At 39.1% G+C, this 27404-nt stretch overlaps 2 protein-coding genes across 4 annotated transcripts in view; one reads left to right on the plus strand and one right to left on the minus strand.

Annotated features, from left to right (window-relative positions):
* Positions 1 to 8162, plus strand: lhfpl5b (LHFPL tetraspan subfamily member 5b). The gene is made up of 3 exons (XM_088331109.1): positions 1 to 409; positions 5917 to 6153; positions 7976 to 8162. Exons 1-3 carry the CDS (start codon positions 1 to 3, stop codon positions 7984 to 7986), a joined length of 657 nt encoding a protein of 218 aa, XP_088187235.1. The 3' UTR covers positions 7987 to 8162.
* Positions 8061 to 27404, minus strand: part of srpk1a (SRSF protein kinase 1a) — a 24506-nt gene continuing 5162 nt past the window's right edge. Inside the window, exons 3-17 of one of the 3 annotated variants that reach the window (XM_088331108.1) lie at positions 25169 to 25296; positions 24916 to 25024; positions 24717 to 24804; positions 24536 to 24623; positions 22084 to 22190; positions 21412 to 21577; positions 21310 to 21335; positions 17273 to 17498; positions 16010 to 16303; positions 15825 to 15925; positions 13995 to 14102; positions 13769 to 13838; positions 12512 to 12604; positions 12337 to 12429; positions 8061 to 11102 (exon numbers count right to left, since the gene is read on the minus strand). In XM_088331108.1, coding sequence (XP_088187234.1) covers positions 10918 to 11102; positions 12337 to 12429; positions 12512 to 12604; positions 13769 to 13838; positions 13995 to 14102; positions 15825 to 15925; positions 16010 to 16303; positions 17273 to 17498; positions 21310 to 21335; positions 21412 to 21577; positions 22084 to 22190; positions 24536 to 24623; positions 24717 to 24804; positions 24916 to 25024; positions 25169 to 25296 — 1882 coding nt within the window. In that variant the 3' untranslated portion in view covers positions 8061 to 10917. The remainder of the gene's footprint in view (positions 11103 to 12336; positions 12430 to 12511; positions 12605 to 13768; positions 13839 to 13994; positions 14103 to 15824; positions 15926 to 16009; positions 16304 to 17272; positions 17499 to 21309; positions 21336 to 21411; positions 21578 to 22083; positions 22191 to 24535; positions 24624 to 24716; positions 24805 to 24915; positions 25025 to 25168; positions 25297 to 27404) is intronic. The other 2 variants (XM_088331106.1, XM_088331107.1) reach the window with 2 other exon arrangements.

Below are 27404 nucleotides of genomic sequence, written 5' to 3' on the forward strand. Positions count from 1 at the left end.
ATGGACCTGCTTCCCGCCCAGGAGGCCGCCCGCATCTATCACACCAACTACGTCCGCAACTCCCGGGCCATCGGCGTGCTGTGGGCCGTGTTCACCACCTGCTTTGTCATCATCACGGTGGTGGTCTTTATCCAGCCCTTCTGGATCGGCGACAGCGTCAACACGCCTCAGGCGGGCTACTTCGGCCTCTTCCACTACTGCGTGGGCAACGCGCTGACCTCGGAGCTCACCTGCAAAGGAAGCCTCCTGGACTTTAGCTCGATCCCGTCGCCGGCCTTCCGCACCGCCATGTTCTTTGTGGCCACCTCCATGCTTCTGGTGGTGGCGACTGCTGTGTGCTTCAGTCTTTTCTTCTTTTGCAACGCCGGGAGCGTCTACAAGATCTGTGCTTGGATGCAGCTGGCCTCGGGTAAAGTGCAATGTTGTGCATTAAAGAAAATACGAATTAGTCTTATTCTAATTAAACTGCATAGTCACTTCCACGCTGAGCATCACCTATTCCTGATTTTATGAGGGAGGATAAAGTTAGTGTCAAAACCAGGGGTATCAAACTCATTTTAGCCCGGGGACCACATGGTATAGAAAACTTTTCTCACGGGGGCCAGACTAGTTAATTAATGGCATTAAAAAAGTTCCTTAGCTGGAAGGGTTTGAGTCTTTTTGGAGGCTCTCAACTAAATTAGGATTGATGGGTTAAAGACTTGATTAGAAAACGATTATTAAGTGTTTTCTCAATATATTTTCCTTCATTAATAAGTATTCTCTTTTCGGTTCTATCAACGGTGCATTTGTGTAAAAAAAAAAAAAGCAAAACAACAATTTAATTTATTTCAACGCTGGGGAAGTCATGCAAACTGGAAATACACTTATCTAAGTGATTGATTTAATGACTTAAGTCGTTCTGCTTTTTTATTTTTTTATGAAAATGTTTGCCTGAATGTGGGAATTTTACTGTTGGTTTTTATATCAATTATAGAAAGGAGAGCTACAGCTTCCCTAAACCTCTGCAGACATCCAGGTCTATTTCGTTTTTATTTTGTATTTTTTGCTTGACTCAAACAGCCTGTCCGTGACTTTTATTTTAAGCAAAAAAACAAAGGAACCTAAATGTTCTCTTGTTTAATGAAGGTATTCAGCAAACACAAGGAAAGCAGGTGCTTTGCGAGTGGCGCGTAGCTTTGGTGACATTTAGTGGACATATTTAAAACTGCAACTGATTGTGTGATGTGATGCAGCCCATTTTTCTCTTTTACTTCCCAGCATTGTCTTACAGGCCACATAAAAGGGTGTGATGGGCTACTTTTGGCACGCGGGCCTTGAGTATGACACATGTGGTCTGAACAATGGCTTGGGGTGGTGGGTTTACCAGCAAGATGGTGGATAACCAGGTTTTCTTCCTTTAGATGAGCCTCGTGTCATGTAAAACAAATACAAATTTGCTATTCCCAAAAAATAGATTCATATTCACACTGTAATTCATTAATTTTTGCCCATTATTCTCGATCACTGTAAATGAATATTGTTTTTTGTTTTTTTACCATTAGGGGACAGTAGATAATGCAAAATGTCCCTAAAATTTCAGTAACACAAAATTTGTAAAAATTGGTTTACATTCGACTTATACATCAGTGATACTTGCGTATGTTTCGTCCTACTTTATCAGGTATCTGCGTTGTAGTAGGTACGTTTTAGAATTAAAACACAGTACGAAAATAACATACAATTTGCCCTAAGAGACACAAATAGAGTCAGTCTTTAAAAAAATAAACTAAGTCACATTTGAATTAAATTCGAAAGTCTTTTTTTTTGCTAAAAATGTAAACAGCCCAAAAATCTGTATCGCTTAATGGCAGCCAATGAGTTAAACAGTTAACACAAACTAACCCATACAGCAAAAAAAATAAAGGCATTTGAACTCCATGTCAAGTTTCAAATGGAGGAACTATTTCACGAGAAGTATTGCCAATTCATAGCAATTTTCTCTGAATACAGATATGCGATGTGAGTTGCCAGTCAGTTCAGGACAGTTCACTTCACTTCTTGAGCACACCAAACATGAGTAATCTTCTATGCAATTCAGTTTAAAAATCTTTTCATGTAACTGTGTTTCCCCAAAACACTGAACCACTGTAACTGATTGATTTGGGTGTGATTGATGAATGAGAATTTGTATTTGTAAATTTTTATTTTGATGTATGACATGGTTGCTCACTAACTGATTTTCACTTCAGATATAGTTACTTCCAGTATATTAGGGCAAGCCAAAGAGAAGTGCGTAATTTCGGTTATTTTTATGAAAAAGCAAAGTTTACTGTGTCCACGTTTGTTTTCATACTAGTGTGCCGTTAGACATTGTCTAGGGTGCCGCAAGAAATTGCCCAATTCTATCTTGGCAAAAAAAGAATACCACTGTCAAGTATCTTTGCTTTCTTCTAGTTCAGTTAAGTAACTGTAACATTGATCAATACCAGTAGGTAACCAATTACTTATTTTTTTTTAAATACTAATTATCTGCTAAGTATCATGAACCAAAACAGGATCGAGACCCAAACGCGTGACGTTTCTCACACAAGCCTTTTATTTTACGGGAAAATCTTTTCTAGGCCCTATCTTACTTCTACTGCAGGGGGTCTACAACGTGGTGCCCACAGGCACCAGGGTGTTCCCTAAGGGCAGCAAAAGTGCATGCAGACCAATTCTAAAAAAAATCTCACCAGTCCTGGGTCATTTTTACTACTAGTAAAATTATTTCTTTTAGTGATTAACTGAGTCTCTTACCTTACTTTCAATATTTAGCTCAGTAATAAATTAGTAACTGTCATTAATTGCCCTATTTGGACCACCGGTGGCAGCTTGATTGGCGCCAACAGCTCGGACAAGCTGATTGGTGGCCACACCCTTCTTAAGCCCCCGACTGCAGTTCAAACTTTGTAAGATCGTTGCGAGCTGTTGTGTTTCACTCAGTGAGCGTTCCCGTCCGACTCCGTCCCGGTTAAAACCTGCTTCCAGCCCGATTTCCGTTTTCGACCCATTTCTGAACCTGACTACGCCTGTTCTGCCTGCCGCCTGCCTACGATCACTATTACGAACTTTACATCGCCTCTGATCTCCAGCCCTGGTCAAACGACGTGCCATTCCCGCCTGTCTTCTTCCGACACGGAAGTGTCACTCCCGCCTTGCACGTTCCCGCTCTCCGCCAGTCTTCGGATCAAGCAATCAAGCAAGCCCTACTCTCACTCTCTTTCAATAAAATCTGAGAAACGCATGCAATTGAGTCCTGTGTCTGTTCTGGTCTGTGACAGTAACAGCATAGTAATAACATGATAAGTTGTTATTTTAGAAATGCAAATGAAACTAGGTGCCCTTTGCACTAGGAATTAGTAACAAAAAGAAGCTCTTGCTTAAAAAAGGTTGGAGGCCCCTGCTCTACTGTGATAAGAAAAATGGCATGCTGTTAATTAGGTAAAATGGTCAAACAAACCAAAAAAAAGAAAGAAATGAAACTGGACCCGGATATTAATGACTAATTTTGACAATTAAGAAAAAAATATATATTGAGAAAAAAGTTAAGAAACACTGGTTTGTATAGTGATCATGACATATCAGTGCATACTATGTGATAAATGCTGGTTATATAGTTTTTATTTTGCGAGTTTTGTTCCAACAGGTGTTAGAGGTGAAGATGTATTCTAACAACACTTTCAGGTCTCAGGTGATTAAACAGAGTTTGGGCGTATTTGGCAGGCTGGGCTCTTGTTGCAGTCAAGGTTTTGTGACTCTGGGTTAGGCTCACAAGCTGACACGTCTGCTGGGGTTTTGGTTACAAGTCAGTTACCTGCTCAGGTTTCACTCTAACAGCACATTAGCATCTGCAACGATACCAGGATGCAACGTGTGAAGCAATGCCGATACAGATAAGTGCAAAAATTTAAGAAAATGAAATCTTGTACAACACCAAAAAAACTGATGTGGTTTTAAATTAAGAATACGTTATCGTCCCTTGAATTGGTTCGGATAATGGTTTCCTAACTATGGCCCGGGGGATAAAAAAATAACAATTACTGATCATAAACGTGCTGTTATTTGATATTTCCTTGTAGGTCATAACAAAAACGTAATGGATCTGAGAGTTTTGCTAACCTTTCACAAAGCTTTTAGTGTAGCAGTTTTTAAAAAATGCTTGACATTTGGTGAAACTAATCTTAAAAACAAAGAAATCAAAGTAGTTCTTCAATCAGGCAACTCTGGTATTCAAAATGCTTAGGTATATTGTGGTGACACATATTGGACACAAGTTGTAATTGTTGGGAGCTGCTCGGTGGAATAACTCTAAAACACTTGCATCTTTTGTTTAAGATTCTCTTTTCAGACTTTCGATCTTGAAACTCAATTCACGGCCAACAGGTTTCAGAGGACAAGTGCACGAGCACCAGTCCTTTTTAGAGAATTTTCACAAAAAAACGTCACGACCGGAAAAATTGTATAATGTTAGAGGAGCTGTATGGAATTTGGAACTTTGTTACGCGCTGTTGCCATTTATTGGCTTGTGTCATCATCTGGGACTCAGTCAGCTTTTTCATGATGCGAGTGCAAGTATGTGCATTTCTTAGACACGCTTGAATAAATGTATTTTATCCTTCTTGGGATTTAGGTTGGGGTTTGGACTTGAGACGGGCCTTTCATTACTCTTACTATTTTCATGCTCCAACTAACAAATAGAAACAAAAAATAAATACATATCGAGCATGAAGTCACTCTCCACCAATCCCCGTTCCCCAATTCCTCCCACCTAATGTGTAACGCCCTGAACAGCTTTGCTAAACATGAGATAAAAGTAAATAGGCACTGTTGAAAATATAGTCAAGTCAAGTCATTTTTATTTGTATAGCCCTTAATCAACAAGGTTCACAGGTTATTACACAGACTATTTTTTCAGACTATTATTACACCAATAAAGCATAAAGCCTGGGTATTGTTAACACATACAGTACAAAGATACTTCGTACGACAGACCCCATCTTCAACATCAAATTTAACAAGTGAAAAATGGATTTTTATTATGCCAGGAAAAAAAGAATAATATTTGCCGAAATGTTTAAACAATCCACTAAAATATAACAAATTTGCTTTTGTAGAACATAGGGAGATCCGCATCTTCTATTTTAGCTTCTATTTTACTCTTACGGAAACAAGGCCCACTTGCATGACGTTTCTTACACGTTTTATTGAAGGAAAGAGGAAGGGCTGCGCCCACGATCCGGCGTTCGCTAGGCACGGGAAGCCAGTCGCTCTTGTACAGTTTGTGATTCGAACACGGAAGTAGATCTTTCGTAGCGAGCGATGGCGGTGTCAAGGATGGAAAAACAGGTCGACAGCTGGGACAGGAGAGCAAAAACGTGGTCGGGGTCAGAAACGGGTCATAAGCCGGGACGGGAGAGTAGACGTGGTCAGGATCAAAAACGGGTCGAAACCAGAAAGGAGCAAAAAACAGGTGGGAGTCAGGGTCGAAAACGGCTTGCCTAGTGTTAACTAATGTTCGCAGACGGACTGACAACAGGGGACAGATAGGAATGGGTTTAAATAGGGACAGAGAGGCAGTTGGCACCGAAGGAGCGCGCACAGGTGAAGCATATCAGTAATCATGACACTGTCAGATTTGTGACACTCAAACCTTGGAAACACGGTCAATACGATAACGATATTTTATTTATTGAAGTGTAAAAATAAGATTGGAAAAAATGTAATTCATGAGAAATTTGGGTTTGGGACTGTGCAGGTTAATGTTTAGGCACTCATTTTTTTTTGTATTTCTATGCTATGAAAAATAAAATGGGATAAAGTAAATATCTGTGGTCACCATCGTTCATGTGAACACGGAGAATACCTGAAGCAAATGCTTTCAATTTGTCTCGACAGCTGCTTTGATGGTCATGGGCTGCATGATCTACCCCGACGGATGGGACGCCCCCGAGGTGAAGAGGATGTGCGGCCAGCGTACAGACAAGTACAGCTTGGGGAACTGCACAGTTCGTTGGGCTTACATCCTGGCAATCATTAGCGTCCTGGATGCTCTCCTGCTGGCCTTTCTCTCCTTCACGCTAGGAAACAGGCAGGATAAACTGCTACCAGAGGACTTTGAGTTGGACGGCGCAGGTAAGACGGAATGTTTGCATATTTATCACTCACAAAGGGTTCGAATCATCAAGCCAATCTTTATTCCATCCATCCGTTAGCTGTACCGCTTATCCTCAGTAGGGCCGCAGGGGTGCTGGAGCCCATCCCAGCAATCATCGGGCAGTGGACACCCTGAACTGGTTGCCAGCCAGTGGCAGGGCACACAGGGACAGACAACTCAATCGCTCATTCACATCTAGGGACAATTTTGACCAACCAAATAACCTGGCATGCATGTTTTTGGAACGTGGGAGGAAACCGTAGTGCCCGGATGAAACCCACGCAAGCACGGGGAGAACATGCAAACTCCGCACAGGAAGGTTGGTGGCTGGATTTGAACCCATGACCTCAGAACTGTGCCGCACACGCGCTAACCACCGCGCCGCCGTGCTGCCCAATCTTAATATCACACAGAAAAAAAAAAAAAAAAAAAAATGTTTTGAAAGGTTGGTTTCATTCATAAAGGCACAAAAAAATTAAGCCTATCTGGCCCTATGTGGAAAAAGTAATCGCCTCCTAAACCTAACGGCAAGTTAGGCCACCATTGGCATCAAAATCAGAAATCAAACGTTCATAATAATTGGTAATGAGTCTTTCACAAGGGTGTGGAGAAATTTGGGCCCACTCTTTTTTGCAAAATTGTTTACAATCTGCCATATTGGAAGGTTTTTTAGCATGAATTTTATAGAATATACCTTTATTATCATTGTTACAAAATGAGTTGACCATTTGGTGACAACGTGCCTGTTTAACGTCAAACCACAGCATCTTAACTAGATTTAAATCAGGAGTTTGACTTGGCTACTCTAGAACCTTCCTTTTGATTAGTTTTTAGCCTTTCAGAAGCGCCAGTGAACCACTGTCAGAGTCATTATCCACAAATGGAGAAAACTGGGAGCAGTGGCAAACCTTCTCAGGATTGGTTTACCACCAAAGATGACTCCAAGAGTGCGATGACAGCCCTTTTATACGGCACTATATTTGTTTTTGAGACAGATCCCTCCTCATGTAGGTGTTTGATAGAAGAGTACTATACAGCTTACATCTTCCCGCTTCCGTTATTTTTTGCATGGCCCATAATAAATGTCCATTATCGATACATAAACCTTGCACTAAAACACATTTTAGTGCCCTGTTTAAGTGTAGAATGCACCTGTCCTCTTGAGCGTGACCTGTACGACAATGCTATATAAACTAATGACAGCCGCAGTTAATCGCGAGAGAAGAAATGCAATGGTAAAGCGGAGGCAACAGAGAGCAGTGCCAGCGTCATTCTTAAACAGACTTGTTGGGAGTCATGACAAATTTTCGATTGTTTACAAGCACTTAACCCCAAATTCAAGCACCTTTCAATCCTTAATAACGGAATTAAAATTCATGTAATTTTGAAGATTTAAATTGCCCGTATGAACCCTGTATATAAAGTAGCTTATTAACTGTAAACAATAAGAAAATTAAATTGCATACTAGTTATTTACCCATTGTTGTAATAAATTGATTTTTAATATAGAGAAAAATCCATTGGTGGTATCTTTTACAAAACACTGTCGAACTAGTATTTTTTTTTTACATTGACTAACACATTTAGTAAGTTTTAACCTGAAAAAACGTTTGCAAATTTGAGAAAGAAAACTATTTGGTAGAGACGTTTTCCTTTATTATTTAAAACAGAAGGTATCTTGTCTTTTATTACAGTGTGTTTCTCACCAGTGGGCACGGTTGAAAGGAATTTACAAAATATCTCATAAGTAATGACATATGGAATTTGTTTATATTTTCCTAACCACATTATTTTTTACAGAAAACCCATGATGAGCCTGCACGTTGAGGATCTACGATATGTATTGCAGTGTAAAAAAAAGACTGGCAGTTTATGAACAGAACACTTCTGCAGGAGTTTGAAACATTTTTATTCTAAGTTGAGTTTGAGCTCACACAACAAACGTACTTGTTGGCCACATTATACAACCAAGCACAAACATCTTCCATCCAACACAGCTAACCAGCTAAATCACTTTAGCTAGTATATAACATCTGTTAGAAACTGTACAGAATTGTTATATATATAAAGGCAAACTCTTTGGTACAGATATATACAATTATGTCCACTTTTTCCCCTCTCCAATGGGATTTCTGTTAGCACTCAATACCTGAATTGTGTGACTGTAAATATATTGTCTGCCAGTTAATCAACCATCTGATATTCAGTAGAAGCCAGAAATGGACTAACTGAGCTCAGTTTGGTGGTGTGCCATGAGATTTGTTTTCTGGTATCAAGAATGTGCCTTGACACGATACAATTTAGGGAAACCCTTTTTTCTAGAACAGGGGTTGGGAACCTTTTTGATCCAAAAAAACATAAAAGCAAAAATAAAACTAAAGAGCCACACCATGTTTTGTTTAGACAAAATTCGACAAAACCTCTCCAAACGCTAACTCTTATGCACATTTTATTTTACTGAGTGTCATGATTTGATCAATTCTATGAAATAATAATGCCAGAGCCTGTGTGATATGGGATCACTGTATATACACTCACGCGACTTCTTCCCTCAGTTACTTCCAAGTGTTGGGTTTATTTTGATCGTAACTTTTGTCCTAAATAATGGTTTCAAAATAAGGTGCAAGCAAAGTTCTTTTGCAAAAATGTTGAATACTGCAAACGATAATATTGTTGCATTCAACTTCAGCACAGACTGCACTGACATACAGTACAAAGACACTTCGCGCTGTGTGCAGAGATGCGCCCACCCAATCAAATTGCTCTAAATGATTTGCTGGCGTTTTGGGTGTTTTAGTGTTTGATGTGGGTTTTCATCATGAAGTATCTCATAAGTGAACATACAAAGTTTAATTAACTTCTATTTAAAGGATTTCTTAGCGACAGACTGCATAAAATTGAGCATGTAGGTACGACACCTTGACTGTAAACTATAGCTAAACATGTGCCCTATATAAACTGGACTGAACCATGGCCGAATTCCGTGTTGCTTTGGCTTCACGTGTACCAAAACTGCAGTTTAACCATTTGACTTTTAAACGCCACAAAGAAACGTATAATCATCAAATTTTATCCCCGAGCCATATGTACTCATGAAAAGAGCCATAGGTTCCCGACCTCTGTCCAAGAAGAACTCTAATAAAAGGTCAATTATGCTATGCCAGGTTGAAATGTGGTAAAAACAAAATACCAAATAAACCAGGGGTCGGGAACCTTTTTGACTCAAAGAGCCATAAAAGCAAAATATATCAATTTTATTTTGGGAAAGAGCCACACCATATATTATGAGACAAATTTACTAAATTGCTAAACCCGCGCCCCAGACAAAAGCTTAGTCTTCAGCACATTTATTTTTGATGATTTGATAAAAATTATGAAAAGAGAATAATGCCAGAGCCCATGTCCCAAAATCAACAAACATACCACTTAAACGTGTCTCTTTCTTGCAATTACTCAAGATCGGTTAAACTCCTTTTGACCCTTTTTTTTCATACATATTGGTTTCAAAACCAGATGCAAGCAGTTATTTTGTAAAAACATCACAACATTCTGCAAACAGGGAGCCTGATGTGCTTATCTATGGTGCAGACGGCGTAGGGCGAGAGATGGGAGGGAGTGCTTGCACTTTTTGCATAGCTCCACCAATCCCTCCCACTCACCCAATCAAAAAACTTTAAGTTCTCTTCCAGTGTTTTGGCGTATTTAAAGTTTGTTCTGTGGATTCATCATAAGGTATCTGAACACTGAAGACAGATAATATAGTGAGGTTTTATATAACGGATTCTTTAGCGTTGTACAGCCAGAACGAGTTTTTTTGGGGGGTTTTTTTTGTGACACCTTGACTGTAAATTGTAGTGAAAAACGTGCCCTATATATTCTGCGAAGTACTGCTTCTTTGTTAACTTTGGTTAGGCTTTGCGTGTATCTGAACAGATATAATAGTTTACGATTTGGTCGAGATGGAGAAAATTTGCATGCAATCAAATTTGTCTCTGAGCCACAGGTACTCATAGAAAGAGCCATATATGGCTCGCGAGCCATAGGTTCCCGACCCCTGAAATAAACCTTTGATGTGTGGTAAAATATATTTGCAAATCATTTGAGGACATGTTCAAATGAATGCAGTACAAGCAAAATATTACTCCTTTCTATTCACATGTATTTGCACTATTCTCAGATGAATAAAGGTGGAAAAGGAATTCACAAATTATTGCATCTATTTTTACCAATATTCTCAAACTGTTAGACAGCATCAAAACGTTTAGATGATTATGTGTGTGCAGTAACAGACAAGACCCCCGTGTTTAACCACATAAATCAGCCTGCCGAGACAAGATGCATCAAGAACGTTACCATAGTCAGTGTACATGCCAACCCCCTTTGCAAATTACCCAAGCGTTCTTACAAAAAATGTGTATTATACATGATGAGCAGAAGGTAAAAGAGCCAATAAAAAAGGAACGAGACCTCACTCATGAAGTTGTGGCTACATATCCTATGTTGGGGTTGGTAATAGTGCAGGAGTAAAACAAACGAGGAGTCTCCAGCGCAAAAAAACGAGAAGTCCTCGAGGCCGGATACAGCAGTCGAAGCCGAACGAAGAACAACCCGTCGCGCCGAGACAAGAACCAACACGAACAAAAACCCTAACATTGAGGGGGAGAAATAAATATGACGATATGCCCAAACTAGAAAGTGATCAGTTGCATTCTCTGGCAAGAGAGAGGAAGAGCCAGGTCAAGCTAGAGGGCCAACCAAGGATGACACAAACACTCAGACGCTGTGGCTCTTTTTTCTGGGACCAGCTCCAACATGGGAAGCAGGAAGTCGGCGAAGCACTCCGCCTCTTGCCGGGGCCACTCGTACTTGTCCACCAGAACCTCCAGCAGTCCCCAAGGCTTCAGCTTGGTGATGTGTTTCAGGTCCCCTGCACATAGAATAACATCATTAAAATCTATATTGGGGAGTGACCCAAAAAACGCTTGAAAAATGTGTTTATTGTCCTACGGGAAACGCTGCTATAAATATACAACATAAAGACCCACTGCTATATTGGGGTTGACTTGTCGCGTTCACTACTTTGCAGATATTCATAGTGCATTGTGTTCTGCATTCTAATTGGCTAAACAGTCACTTTGCCTTTTATTTATCCGCGCAATAATAACGTTGCGGTTTAATAGGTACACAAACGTAAAACAGCTTGCATAATTTCAACTTAAACTTTCCACTTTATCGTCAAATATGCTATTAACACAACATACAGCACAGATGAAATTACTTTCTCTCCCCCCTGTAAAACATGTAATAAATAGGACACAAATACAAAAAAATAAGTAAAAAAAAGGATGAGTATAAAATATAAAAATGTGTAAGGTTTGCAAAACAAATTTGCAAAGTATAAGCCGGAATTTAAATAGAGCAGTTTTGCGTTGCTTTTGGCAGGAGGCAAGGATGGAAGGGGAGAGGCAGGGAGAGTTTAGAGTCCGGCCAGCCTGGTGGGAGAAGCTGTCCTTGAGCCTGACAGTTCTAGTTCTGAGACTCGCCAGACTTTTCCCTGACAGCAGTTTGAAGAGACTAAGATTTTGTTTGTCAAATTCTCATGCAATTTTGTGTTTTGTGAAATTCAAGGAGTAGAGCCATGTACACAATGTATCAAATAAAAACTACAGAGCCTTATGCTACATTATCAAGCGTTTGTGTTGCACTTTGTCATTGAATATTAAATGCGAGTATCGCTATATACAAAAAAATGTAATCAACATTTTTTTCTCCTCCTTGCCCTTTCAAAAAATGTTTAGGCCAATGCAACCCGCCACACAAAGAGTTTGCCCACCCCTGTTAAGTTTAGATTCTAAACTTTTATAAAGTACAGTGCTTTGAGTTGTTAAATAATCGCTTGAGCCTGTAAAATTGTGTTTGTTCCATCGGTTTAATGTTTAAGAGCATTTCATTGTATAATAAAAGTACAAGGTTACTACTTCACGGATTTTGCCTATCGCAAGTTCTTATTGGAATGCAGACCCTGTGAAAAACAACGGATTATTGTGATTCATTAACATTTTCATTTTCTACGTCGAAACTATCGATAGTAATTGCTTTAAAGAAATAACACAGAAAATTAAAGATTGTGGTCAAAAGTGTGGCAGACAAAAAAACATTACCTTTCTTGGTGAAAAAATCCTTGGAATATTTTCCATTCAATATAAGTTTGCGTGGGACAGTCCCCAGCAGCTCAGTGATCAGCGCTATATGGTCTACACCACAAACACCGTTGCAATAGGAAAAAAAGAGATGGCAGAGACACGAGAGTCAGTGGCAAACCTTTCTATGGCATACCTTTTTTTGTGAAGTATTCTTGTGAGTATTTCCCACTCAAGGCATAGTGGCGCGGAACTCGACCAAGCAGCTCTATCATGAGAGCAAGGTGGTCTAGACACAAGGCCCATCAGAAGCAGAGCAATGAGTAGGGTGGTGGGGAAGAGAGATGGCACACAGTCACATGAAGTGATTCACTACAGATGAGGTGACACCATGGTACGGTAAGCATAGCGTGTATTGGAGGCCGTGAGATGACAAAGACAGACACAAAAAACACGTTTCCCTCAAGGCCAAGAATGACTTTTAAAACCTATGGCCAGTGACAAAAGATTCCCTACTCCCAGGATAAAGTATCAAGTGTTCTGTGTAATTTCACCATTGGTTTGCATATTTGCTTAAAAAAGAACTAGATGCAGTGTATCAAATTAAATCTACAGTGCCTGGTTCTGTTACACTTATGCTACAGTATTAAGAGTTTGTGTTGCACTTGTCATGGAATATTTAAGTAACTCGCTTGATCTGATATGAATGTTCCTTACCTTTTTGGAAAAGATTGGTTTTAAAATTAAAATCCAACTAAACAGCTCTTTATGGTTGTATCGACAAGTTTTAATTAATATATAAGTATATACATTTGCATAAAAGCATTTCTTGCCATTTTAAAAAATATCAAAATTTCTTTCATCACATCAATTCCCAAAACTGTTATACAGTATTAAATTATATGGTATCTTGAAGCTTTATATCAATATGCAGGTGTCCCAACACCCAAAAAGTGGCACATCCCTAGTCTGAGTGCATATTAAAAATACATATGCATCAGCATTCGTCGAGGGAACAAAAGTAATATTTGGCAAAGTATTTGCTATTTGATAAAGTTTAGAACAATATAAGCAAAGCATCCAAAAAAGCAAAGTACACATCCTTACATGGTGGACCACCATTAAGGCAGACAAAACGCATGATGTCAAATGTGTTATGATCGTGTGGAAGAAATGGCGGGTATGGGGAGGCATGCAGCATCAGTTGATAGACAGTGATGGGCCCAGTCTCCAGTATTCAAGTGTCGAGTGTGAGGGATCTATATCACATTTTGTTCTTTAATATGTTCCAAGTGATCATTATATGTGTAGTGTCGATTCAAAAATAACAGTTACATTTATGCTAATTGAACAAATCTCAAAAGTCATAGTTAGTGTGCAATCTTCATATGTGTAAGCACCCTAAAAATCATAAACAATTGAGTAAAAAGAGGAAGATGGTGGTGAGTCATACCTTCATCCCTGGAATAATCTTCACCAGAATGCGGCTCGAATAAGTAGTCTCCTGTGGCAAGTTCAAAGGCCTGAGGCGACAAACACATCGTCACCAACACAAGAAATTAAAAAGTGCAACAGGCTAAAACGTTCCCATCTCCTTTAGCTGCACTGGTGAAAAAAAGCTTGTCAGACTGCATTAATCAAATAGATTATTAAGTGCAATGTCCAGTGCCGTTGTTTACCATGCAGGCAGCGCTCCAAATATCGGCCGGTGTGCTGTACCCTGCACCAATGAGTACCTCCAAGGAACGATATTGTCGTGTCTGGATGTCTTCAGTAAAATGCTTGTGCTGAAAGTAAAAAAACAGACTAAAGTTAAATGTCTTTTACATTCATGTTTAGCATCAGCATGACATTAATAAGAAAAATAAATAAATAAATAAATAAAAGGTCAGGGGCCCAGTGAGTCAAACTCTCATCTAATTTAAATTTATTTGTAAGCTGATGTGAACAGCTAAGTTTGTGGGGGTAAAGGAGCGGGCGCAGTACAACTTATTTTGCAAACAATATACAATACAGATCAGCCAAACCATGCATAGTCTCAGTTCATGTTGAATCCCAAGTTGACATTTACACTGAATTCATTAAAGACCTCATTAAATGCCCGGTTTTGCGCAGGCGACAACTGCTGCATTGTGTGATGGGCACATATGCGAAGCGTGGGCATGTCTGTGGCCACTTTGGTCCGTTTAGTCAAATGCTATAATGGCTCACTCCGCTTTGTAGCGCATTCAACTTTGGGTCAGAATCCGTTTAGCAATGTCAGATAATGTGAACTGAATACTATGCTTTATTCACATTATTCACAGTGACTGAGTTATCTGATAACAACGGGACATGATAAGTGTTATCTTGCATGTGGGGTGCTGGGGCGTTATCTCTCGTCGCCGTGAAAACGTCGACCCTAGGGAGGCGGTCAGACCGAAGCCGGGATCCAGGAAACCTCACACCTCTCAATTTAGTTTGTAAAAAGCCAGTGAGGGGACAAGAGGTCCAGCCAAACAAGCAGCAAAGGACCAAATCCTAGCCCGCACGCAACCAAAAAGGTTCTGACCCAGTCCCGGGTTAACAAGCAGCCTGTAAACCTTGCAGGCCACTGACCAACCCGGTGGGACACAGTCAGCGACCTCACAGAAGCCTCAAGCCACCAACACTTAACCACAGCTGTAACAAACTGTATCCTGTGATGCTTTTCCAGACCAGGTCTTCAGCCTTCGCAATTTCTCACTGCTCTCCCGCCCATGACATCAAGACTGGGCCGTCGCCTTCATCAGACCAGAAACACCGCTCATCTCATGGTGCTAGGCATTGGTATTGGTATTGGTGTGACGGAATTATATCAAATTACTATAACTTTATTATTAAGCCAAAATTGTTTTCTGTCTAAATGGTGCCAGTTTAAGATCTCAATTTCTATCTTGTTACGTTTATTTTATCCTTGGTTTGTTTTTGTTCTATTCAAGCTTCTTTAGATGATTAGTTAAAAACAAAGACTGTATGTGCCTTGATTAAAGTATATTGAACTATCAAAAATGGTAAAAAGAATTCAATTAAAGTTCTGTGTAGCCACCCATCAGAATAACAACAAAGGTTTTTCAGCTGTTTTTCCTGATATGATTAAAAAACATGTGTGGTGCTCCAAAAAGGTAAGATGGGTTTTGAAAAGAATAAACTCAGGTATTTAATTGGCCAATAAATTATTTGTTGAAAAACGCAATTACCATCCAAAGTTCACTACAGCCTACCAAAGGCAGAAGGGATTCGTGTTGCTCAGATAAAGTACCCCGAACAAATGAAGTTCATTCTTTGCAAAGCTACTCGGTATCTTAGCTCATAACACGCACTGATAATGGCTTTCAGAAAAAAATAAGGTTTCAAGAAACAAGGTTTACACAAGATGGCTGTCCTCTATTAAGGAAGGCAAAGCTTTCCTATTTTTGGAACGGTTGTTTGTATCTGGAGGGCATGACAGGTAATCAGGAAAGCCTTCAGGTCACAATAGGACAACTCACCACCCAGCAGGCATTTCCCAGGTCTGCAATCTTGACCTTGATCTTGTCTGCATTGATTGGCTCAAGAGGGTTGACAAGCAGAGATCCCGCCGTTTGCTTACCTATATCAAAGCAGGGAGAACAGAAAAAATTCTGAAGAATTGTCAAGTGGCTGAACCATCTCTGACTGCTTGTGCAAAACTGACCATTTTGCAGAATATCACCACTTTCATCTTCTTGCTGGTTTCGACAAATGTTCTCTCCCAAATCCTCCTCCAGTACGGCAGAAAAGTGCCTAGAGGGCACTCCGCTGCAGTGAGCCCCTTCAATGTCAATGTGCATCTTGTCTTTGAGGTTGCCATGGTCCAAACCATTACATATGGCATTCCCATTGTGTTGGTCTTCTTCCTTCCACCGAGGTAGACGCTGCTCCAGCTCCGCATGCCCATTACAAGTTTGCTCGGACGTCCCTTCTGTATTCGCACTTCTCACTGGAACCGCTGGGAAAGGAAAAGCTAATGGTCAGACCCTCAGTTTCTTTAATACTTTGATACTATATTAATTCAGTGTGCTGAGGGGAACAAACACACTCAACTAGGGGCTGCACGATTTTGGAAAAAAGCAAATTGCGATTTTCCGGACCTAAATTGCAGTTTTGATGCGATTTTTCGATTTTAAAAGAAAAGTGCATAGCCAGGGAGAACATTATCATAGTGACATGGAAACATAAGTTGAGATGACGTAATTAGAGACAGAGTATACGACTGTAACAAGTGTAAGAAAACGATTAAGAGAGCGGCTGGCAAGCTACACGCTAGTCGGGTCCCCGCGACTTTGAGATGATTGAAATACAGCCACAAATGTAGCAGTTTTCCTCAAGTAGTAGCTCCAAGTCGTCCGCTTTATTAGTAATGGATCTGGCGTTTGTGACTAGCCAGGATCAGCAATGGTGGCTTAAGAGTCTGTAGGCTAGCTGTTCGCTTTCCCCTTCAGACACTGCCTCTGTCAATTCCCAGGCGCGATAAAAATCCAGGAGCACCTGCTGGTGATCAGTTTTTCCTTGCACTTTTCTGACTTTCTTGGGAGTCCAATTCAATTGATACATTTTTTCCATGCAAGGAGCCACTGGAGCTACGAGATGTGACGTTTGTTTTGGTGGCCGTTTGTGCACGCGCTGCATGACTGACTGGCAGCTTACAGCAGCCAATCAAAGTTGTGCACACACGTTTCTATTGAATGGTGCCATTCAAAAACTGCTTGTTTGGCCGGCGCTGTTAAACCAAGAAATTAGACCCTTGTTGGCCAAATACCCCATCAATCAAAAAACAAACTGGAACTATGAACCATTTAAAAAAAAAAAAACGCAGTGGTTGTCAGTTAAACTACCGCACTACGTCACATTGCGAAATCGATTGGATTTTGTTTAATTGTGCAGCCCTACTCACAACCACTTCCAAATAAGGTCTAACCTTCTGCATCTTGGTTTTCCAAATCTTGCAAAGACAGCTGCCTAAGAGGAGCACAGGCCCGACCCTTTGGGGACTCAGGCTCCTCATCGACATCATCATCTTCCTCCGGGTTCTCTGTGGTCTTCTCCATCTCTTCCAAGTCCATTATACACTTTTCCAGCAATGCTGCTTGTCGCTTTTGTTTCTTTTTTAATCTTTTCTTCTTGTTTTTAGACATTTTAAGAGTCTGTGAAAGGGACATACAGAACTTAGAAGTGACATCACATTTTTTAACTGGTTAATGCCGCTGCAATATTCTAAACATGGTATCTTTGGGTTAAAGGAAGTCAGGTGACAAAAATGCTGTGATGAATTTCAAAATGTTGTGCAGATGGTAAAAATCTCCACTCCCCCAAAATTGGCTTATTTATATAATAACAAATCATTTAATTAATTAAAAAAATGGTGTTTAATTGCAGATAGTAACAAATTTAAGGGACAGTGTTTTTTTGACCACTCGCTCTAAGCTGTAGGGCAACCGGAAACGAGTACTACAAAGCAGACTGAAGAATACAAACTGCAGGGACTCAAAACGCACTGTTTTATTTTTTTTGCCCAGCATTATGTCTGACAATTACATCAGCTCCTTTTAGGTGAAGCTCATGTTATGTAGAATTAATGTTAATTTCTCACGATAGGAGTATTTTTAAAAATGCATGTTTATATGATAGTTCATATATTTTTTGCTCTTTATCTAAATCAAAATTCAGTGTTTCCCATGGAATTTTCTGAGACCCCGGTGGGTGGATAGTCTAGAGGGGTCCAGGGGGCATGCCCCCTGCATTGCCCACAATCCCTCTCACCAACCAGCGGAAGAAAATTTGGTACATTTCAAATTCTAACGCATTAATCTGGTGCATTTTCTTGAGCAAATCAAGAAGCTGGATCTATGATGAATGTGTGCCCTTTTAAACTATTAAATCATACATATACTTGTTTTAAAAGGCAATGACGCAGCAAACAATTCACACCCACAAAACATGGTAAATGAAATGCAAAAAAAATAAAAATGTGCTTATCTAATTACACTAAAAATAACTATCGTTGCTTCAGTGTTGGACTATTTTGAGATATCAAATCGGCGACTAATCAATCTCTGATGTGAACTTTACATTTAATTAAATACTCATATCGGTGATTTAGTAAATGACATTATTAAATATCAGTACCACTTCTTTTGTGATTGCTGGTATGACAGGATGCCGGTTCCTATTTGATGGTTTACAGGGTGTGATTACATACCTGTCAATCTCAGCCAATTGCTCCCCTTATTAATGATTGCAATTCCCTTATTGAGTGATAATCAACCTTAGAAACACAACACAGCACTTTTTTATTCTTTGAAAAAAAGGCTATGTAGTAGGCCTGGGCGATAAAACGATAATGATAATTATTGTGATATAACTTTCGCCACAATAAATAATAAAAACGTTCGATAGGAGTCAATATATTTGAACTGCAATTACACCACCCACTCACAGGAGAAAATAGGGGCGCTAACGCAATGAAAACACAAATTCCAGACAAATATTCAGGAAAAGAAGGAAACAGTGACCTGTCAATCATATCGCAAGAATGGCTATAACGAAGCTGATACGTCAAATTTATTCCATTATTTAAAACAATATCACCTGCTAAATTATACAGAATAAAAAAAAAAAAAAATCCAAAACAAGTGCTAGCAGGTCAAGCACCGGGTCATTGGGTGTTTAGCCCAAACAGCAACAAACGCTCATTACAGCGTTTTCCAGTAGCGTGCCATGTCCTTTTGTCTATTTGTTTTGTTAACATTGCGGGACACTTTAAGACCTATTGCACAAGAAAGCTTTAACATGTTTGTTGCTGAGTGTAAATTAAAATGTGTATTGATGGTTATTTAATTTTGGAGGATTGCAGGTCAATGTCTAGGTCGCAGGTGTCAAACAGGCGGCCCGCGGGCCAGATCAGGCCCGCTAAGGGATTGAATCCGGCCCGCGAGACATCACTCAGAGAAGCGCAAGAGAAAAACAAGCTGCAGGTCTAAATATGTCAACTTGATGTTGCCAAAGAAAGGTGCCTCAAACAAAGACACTGTACTTGTATTTATTTTTCTCTCTCTCTCTCTCTCTCCCACTCTCTGTCTCTGTCACTCTCAGTGTCTCTTTTTCTCATCCTTTGTTGCTCTGTCTCTTTCTCTCTCTGTGTCTTTTTAACTTATTTTGCTCTAACTTCCTTTTTTCTCTTTTCTCTTTCTCTCTTCCTACCCGTCGCGCTCTTTTTTCTTTTCTCTCCTTCTGTCTTTCTATTTCTCTCTGGATTTCTTTCTTCCGCTCCCTTTCTTCCCCCTCTTTCACGCCTCCCCTATTTATCTCTTGTCTCTCACGCTCTCTCACTTTCTTTGTCCCGCCCTCTCTCCTTTTCCCTCCCTCTTTCTCTTATTTCTTTATCTTTCTCTTTAATCTACTAGTCCGGCCCCCAACAGAATGTTTGTTCTGTCGTGTGGCCCCCCCGAGTTAAAATGAGTTTGACACCCCTGGTCTAGGTGATGTGCAATGTTCAGCGTTTTGATAACCTCATTTTGTTTAATGTTTCTCATATTTGTGAAATGTTGTGTAGTAATTTCGCCTTTGTTCTGATATTGAATATAGGATTAAGCAGCATCTTGTTTTGTTAACTTTCACTTGGGGAAAAAAATAAACCTAAAATGTGAAAGAAAAAAGATGTGAAACTTATCGATATCAAGTGAAAATACATTTTGTATCACGATAAAAACTTTTGTCATGTTGCCGAGGCCTACGTTGTTGAAAAAGAAAACCTAGTTGTTTTATTTATTTATAAATACAAAAATTGTTTTACTGCGTACACAATTTGAATTAATCAAAAAAAACGTATAAAATATGGGGAAAACATAAAAGTTGACAGGTATGTTATTGTATAGCGCAACCTATTAGTGATGGGAATTTCGGTTGTTTTTAAAGAATCGGCTCTTTCAGCTCAGCTACCAAACGGTTTTTCAGATTTTTTTGTTGCTTTAACCGATGTACTACCAAGTATAATGTAACATTATGCATGAAATGAATGAATAAAAAACAGTGAACTGTCAACCCCTAAACCTTTTTGTAAAATTTGCCTAAAATCCCAATCCAAGACGTACCCTAAGTAAATTGAATGCTGTTCTTGAACCATTTGGAGAATGTGAACGGTTTTGATCTATTTTGAAAGGTAATCTGAGTTGGAACACAAAGAAATAGAAGGTTTTTGCATTAAATGCCTGTAGATAAGCGTAGCATGGGCATATTAGCTGGAAAACAGGTGAGACAATAGCTTGAAGCTTTACCTGGTACCTTATCAAAATTGAAGACAATGGAAAAACTAAACATTGTATTTCATCCATTTTTCTAAATGTAGGTTTAGTCCATTCCAAAAGTGGCCATTTGGAGACAACCAGTTTACAACACAGAAACTTTTGCAAAGAGTTGTAAATGTTTGGCTTCTCTTTCTACGATTCAAATCAATTATTGTGCAAACTTCCGCGTAATAATGGTACGTAAAAATGAAACATGAATTGCTTTACACACGTTTGTATTCTGAAATGGTCATCATAACTTTGAGAGTTTACATTTTCTAACTATATGTGGCATAACGTATTTCAGTGACTGGTGACATCATACAGACACGTAATGGTTTATCAAAAGTTTGGCGGCGAGTGAGTGAGAGGACAAAAAAGACTGATTATTTTGGTATCCCGCCAGGGTTTTTATATGCCATGGGAAACGCTGAACATAAAGAAAATTTTTTACTATTGGGAGACGCTAAATAAAACAAACTGTCCCTTTAAATTATCATTTGTTTCAAAAACAGTTAAACCTTTTATTTTAATAAATCATCGTTTGTTCAATAAGAGTTACGAGTTTATCAGAGAAAAAAAAACCTTTGTGAGTGTAAAACCTAGTTTAAATGTGTACAAAGTAATGTTCAATTTAGTGCAACCGAGACATTTTTCAAAAAGTCATATTCACCTGTTTTGGAGCAGGAGCCGTGCTAACTGAGAAAAAAAGAATGTCACCGGTTGGAAAACATTTTGAATAAGTCGGCACAGAGACCAGTAGTAAGTCTCATACTTGCGGAGCCTGAGGGAGGCGGCGCTCCCGCCCGTTGCCATTCAGCGGCTTCAACAGCCAGCTTGCGGACGTACGGCTCCTCGACGCTCATCAGGATATTCTCCGGCTTGATGTCTGTGTGGATGATCTGACACTTGGTGTGTAAGTAGTCGAGCCCTTGAAGAACCTGGAAGCAATTTTGATAACCGATCCAAACTGCTTGTTCTGCACTTATTGAAGAAGAAATCATTAACTCATTCAACGCCAGACGTTTCAAATAATAAAACCAGCCCATTTTTTTTGCCATTTTGACTCATTTTTTTACCCATCCTGAAAACACATTTAGAGACCCTTCGTCCAATTTCGTTGTCACAGCATATCCCATGTTGTAACAATGACAATAAAGGCATATTCTATTCTATTCTATTCTACTTAGCGCTTCAGTTATCACGGGTTCACTCTTTCGCAAGATTTAAGCCGAAAATATATAAATAAACAGAATGCTTGCCACACTGCTCTCGCGACTGCTCTGTATATGTTAAGGCTTTGAATGAGTTAATACCAGTTGACCCCTTGGACAATATGACAACATAAAAAAATCAAGAAAAGGCAAGAGGGGTAATCATGCTACAATGAAGGGTCATCTGTGCCTTGAACATGCTCAAGTGTGATAGGTAAATTCGAGTTCCTTACCTGTCTAATGATACTCTTTACACAAGGTAGTGGTAAACCCTGGTAATTTGATTTGATAATCCACTTCAAAAGGTGGTGCCCCAAAACCTCAAACACCATGCAGACGTCTGAATGAAAAACGTTAAGATCGCAACATTGATATGCAGTGTGCAGGGATCAGAATGGAGATTTTCATTTTCAGCTGAAATAGCCAGCGTCCAGGAATAAACCAGGGCGGGGACCTTTCACTTGTTAGGCGAATGTTCTAACCCCTGCACTACAGAATCACTAACATACCCTATTGTTTCACAATTTTTGAGCAAATTGAATACTGTTTAGCAAACTTAAAATATTACCATGATGTCAACGTTTTACATCTGTTACAGTGAAGATTTCTGTTCATAAACAAAATAACTAAAGGGATTTAAAACCGGTGTGTTAAGGTCAATTGGGCAGAGGGCCAAATAACTATGTTTCTAATGATGCATAGTTTGGTGAACCTAACAAATTTACTCCAATATCCTCAGATAAATATAGCAATCTGGTCTTATGGCTGTCAGTGATCTTTCAACAGGGTGTGTATATATATATATATATATATATATATATTATATATATATATTATATATCGTTAATATAAAATGGACAGTGTGTATTATTTGACCACTAGATGTCGCTGTATTGTTTAGTGCAACTAAAAATAAGTGCTCAAATGCACAAGCAATACTACAAACTACGTAGACTCAAAAAGAAACTAAACTGCATGTTCTTCCAATTTTTTCACGCGGCCTTTCACAAGGTTTTTTTTAAGTAAAATGCAGGGGTTTTTATGGCCAACTTCAAGGCCTATTTTTACATATTTCCAATACCTTCAAAGGGAGAAATACAACACAGATCAAAATACCTCTTTTTTTAACTTTGATGACTACAATAAAGTCGTTATCTTGCTGCTAGCACATATTTTGTGCTATTTTGAGATTGTTCCTACCTATGATCAACTATCTTTTTGTGTCAATTTACTGATATAAACTGACATGAATTCCGCCGTTCTGCTTCATCAATGCAAGTGCAGCTTGGCTACGTCACACTTGTTCACAAACAGAGACGGCTCAATGTGGGTTGAGTAATAATGAAGTTCAACACAGAGGACAAAAAGAAAGTACTGTATGTATGAAAAGCAGAAAATAAGCCAAATTTGGTCTCAAATTAATGATATTGACAGAATTGCTATGACTAGTCTGATAATAATAATAATAATAATAATTTCCTTGTATTATCATTCTGTGTAACAATGTACACAGAACGAAATGTCGATTGCACCTGACCCGTTGTAGCGAGCCGATGCAGCCGCAGCCAACAGAGGGCGCCGCCGACCACTTTTTAAGTCTTAGGAATGACTCGGCCGGGGCGCGAACCACCGACCTCCCAGTCTCAAAGCGGGCGCCCGATGCACCTGTCTTCTTGGATGCGACCGGTAGGAGGCTGTGATGCTTCACATGACCAAGCCACGTCGAGAAGTAAGCGAGTCTGTCATTTTCAAGTACATTTGTTTTATTTTTCTTCATTTAATGCGTGGTCTATTGACTAAAACTGCCAGGAAACATAGCAATGGCAACAATTTAAAGCACTTTCATGCCCTTTACCTGAAATTCAAGCTTTTTCCTGACCTATAAAACAAAACATTGAAATTAAAGCATTTTCAAAGATTTCAAGCAACCATATGAACCTTGAAGATGGACGACAATGGTGCCAGCTCCTTTTAATTAAGTCACACTTATGTTATATTAAATAAATGCAAATTTCTCCACCTGCCAATATTAAAAAAATAAAATGTTAATTAATTTATTTTTACTTATTATTTAAAAAAAAAAATTAATTAAATTATTTTTTTCCACAAGGAGATGCGAAATAATACACACTGTCCCCAAAAATAAAAGAATATTGTATAATTTAGGATCCATAAGTGGCCTATACAAAATTGAGATAAAATGACCTCAAATAAAACCTAAAAATTGTTTTTATCTTTATCGAGAACATCTCAAGTGCCGTAGAAAACGTTGCGGCCACAGCCGGCTCACGGGCCTTGACTTTGACATGTCATCTAAAAGATTATGTTGCTTAAAAATATTTTTTTTTCCCCAACTATAATTAGATTGGTTTTAACATAATTTACATTCATTGCAGCCTCTTCTTCATTTGAAAGCAGAATATGAGCCAATTTTACCCATGTTGGTAGAGTGGAATAATTGTATAGGCCCAAAGCGTTGTCATACTAAATGAAGCACTTTCTAGTTGTGAGGGTAAAAACTGTAGCTCCTTGATATTCTTGTTACATGTTTGCAATTTTTATGGCATTTCTTTTACAGTTATTGTAAAACCGGAGAAACAGCAACAACCTGTTAAGAGTATGTCTAATGAAATGTGCATCAAACCCAAATGGATCAAGTCAGGGATAAAAATTGATAAAGGATACGGGTTCCATTGACCCCAGAGATCTTAAAGTCATCCAACATCTGAACCACCATCTCCCGTTTAGGATCATCAGGATCTGAGTTTCTGACCTGGGTGCAAAAACACATTTAGTACTTCACTGACATAATATAACAGTGTACAGAGTAATGCATTTTAAATTATTGTTGAAAAGTATCACTCACAGACTTGAGAAGTTTGATCTCATCAACAGCCGTTTCCGTGTAATGTTCTGCACTCTTAACCACCTTCATAGCAACAAACCTCTTCATCCTAGGTACCATCACACAATAACATTGTTTTAAAGTCCAATATGGATTAAATGTAACCTAAATACATCATTGCGTGAAAACTACAGAAACAATAAAGGGGAAAGTTCCCTACTGGATGTCCCAGGCGAGCCACACAGTCGAGAAGTGCCCCCAGCCGAGTTTCCGAATGACATGATACTTTCCGTTGTAAAGGTCGCCCACTTTTACGTGGTGGTAGCCCCCTACAACAATAAACAGTGTTTGTATCCAAAGATAAGGTAATTGGCGACGGATCATTTTAACAATGTCATATATTTCTATATGTCATCTTACAAAGACAGTTTTTATGACAGGTAACGTTAGCACAAGGTTTTAACAACACTCACCCTTGCAATAGTCATTAGGATCCTCCTGCTCTTCATCGTCAGAGCCCAGAATTTCCTCAGGTTCTTCGGGTTCCTGAGGAGAGGCTTCTTGTTGGGCTGGCTGACGACTTCTGGGATTAGCTGGCTGCCTGTTAATAATATGTTTGGTTTTCACAAAAGCAAGAATAAACGGTGACCCTTCATTAACACGGACACCAAGGCAACAATTATTAAATGTTTATAATACTTCTACACGTGTCTAAAATTAAAAGCACAAGAGAGATTATACTACTCAATCTTGGGATACAATCTTGAAATCTAGTATATTTAGTAACAATTTGAAAACAAAATTTCTCTCAGAGCTTTTCAAATCAAAGGGGACAACAGGATTTTGAATGAACAGCAAGCAACCGACGTAGAAACTCCTTACACCAATTGACGACCACCGCATTTTATTTTCTACAACCAAAATAGAGAACTTTATTATCCATTTTAACAGTTAACAAAAAGGATTGAGCATTTATGGTGTTCAGAGTCAGACAACCACTTCCACTTCCTGTTGCCCAATTTACCAGGCTCGGAAAATGTTCTGAGGGAAACCCTGACATACTAAACCTCTCAAAAGCAGAAATGAAAATTGGGCAGCGATTTGAGGCTTGCAGATCCTTATACAGTGGAACCTCGGTTCTCGACCATAATACGTTCCATTTCTTTGTACGAAAACCGATTTGTACGATCACCGAAGTCGTTTTTTCCCATTAAAAGTAATGTAAAATTGTTTTAATCCGTTCCAACACCCTAAATGTTTACCACGAAAGTAAACATGAAGCTAACCCAGGCTAATCGTACGTTCGCGTTAGCGTAATCTTTCGTATGGAAGATTACGCTAACATGAACGTGTAAAAATAAAAAAGTCAGGTCGTTTACACGTCATTTAGCACCCGGGTCTCCACAACAAGTGGTGAGCAGTTAAAGGATAAAGAAAAGAATTATGAGTAGGATTTCTTACCTTGGCGGTTATCTGCAGAAGCCATGCTGTATTCCTGAAAGAAGGGAAACTCGCACACCTTCTTCATATTTTGCTATTATTTCTTTCTTAAATGCAATAGTTGTACGCACTACTCCTCTTTTTTCACCTGTAGCAACTTTGCTGCTTGCACCAACCTTCTTCCGAGGCATAATTAGGAGTTAAAAGACTCCCTTCACCGCTTTTGAAAAACGAAAGCAGAGAAGGAGTGCGCGTTGCAGTGACAACAGTTCTTTACGAGGGGTGGGGGCAATCTACACTTGTACGCCGCTCAGCATCGCCCCTAGCGTACCGGCGTTCGAACTCCGATTTTTTGAACGAAAAGCGAAGCAAGAATTTCTCGAAATTTTTGGTCGAGAACCGATTTGTTCGAACTGAGAGGCGTTCGAAAACCGAGGTTCCACTGTATTGTATTAGTGCTATGAAAAAAATAAGTACAACAGGGAGTTAGTTTGTTACAGTGGTATACTGTATGATGTCTATTATTTTCTTCTTTTAAGTCTTTACTACAGGTTTATCCTGGAGTGCCATGTCTAATTTTGCAAGTGATGTTCACTACATTGTTATCAATGACAATTAAGACCATTGTTATTCTTTGTGAAAATACATTTGTATGAAAAAAAATAATTAAGTCCAAGTGCTGACACAAGTGTGTATCGTGAGAGGAGAAATAATATATATATATATACTGGACTGTCTCAGAAAATTAGAATATTGTGATAAAGTTCTTTATTTTCTGTAATGCAATTAAAAAAACAAAAATGTCATACATTCTGGATTCATTACACATCAACTGAACTATTTCAAGCCTTTTATTATTTGAATTTTGCTGAATTTGGCTTACAGCTTAAGAAAACTCAAAAATCCTATCTCAAAATATCACAATATCATGAAAAAGTATACAAGTAGGCTATTCAACTAATCACCTGAATCATCTAATTAACTCGAAACACCTTGCAAGGGTTTTCTGAGCCTTAAAAACACTCAGCTTGGTTCAGTAAACTAAATCACAAGTATGGGGAAGACTGCTGATCTGTCTGCTGTCCAGAGGACCATCATTGATACCCTCCATCAGGAGGGTAAGACACAAAAAGAAATTTCTCAAAGAGCAGGCTGTTCACAGAGTGCAGTTTCAAAGCATATCCACAAAAAGTCTGCTGGTAGGGAAAAATGTGGCCGGAAACGCTGCACAACCAAGAGAGATGACCGCAGCCTTAACAAAATTGTGAA

This window comes from Urocampus carinirostris, chromosome 3 (genome assembly GCF_059441175.1).
Source record: "Urocampus carinirostris isolate Australia breed hairy pipefish chromosome 3, RoL_Ucar_1.0, whole genome shotgun sequence".
In the NCBI taxonomy this organism is placed as follows: domain Eukaryota; kingdom Metazoa; phylum Chordata; class Actinopteri; order Syngnathiformes; family Syngnathidae; genus Urocampus; species Urocampus carinirostris.

Bases quoted from the DNA above. Each gene is read 5' to 3' on its own strand.
- lhfpl5b (XM_088331109.1), top strand. From the start codon at position 1: ATGGACCTGCTTCCCGCCCAGGAGGCCGCCCGCATCTATCACACCAAC. The intron at 410-5,916 runs GTAAAGTGCAAT...TTGTCTCGACAG, and splicing joins TTGGATGCAGCTGGCCTCGG to CTGCTTTGATGGTCATGGGC.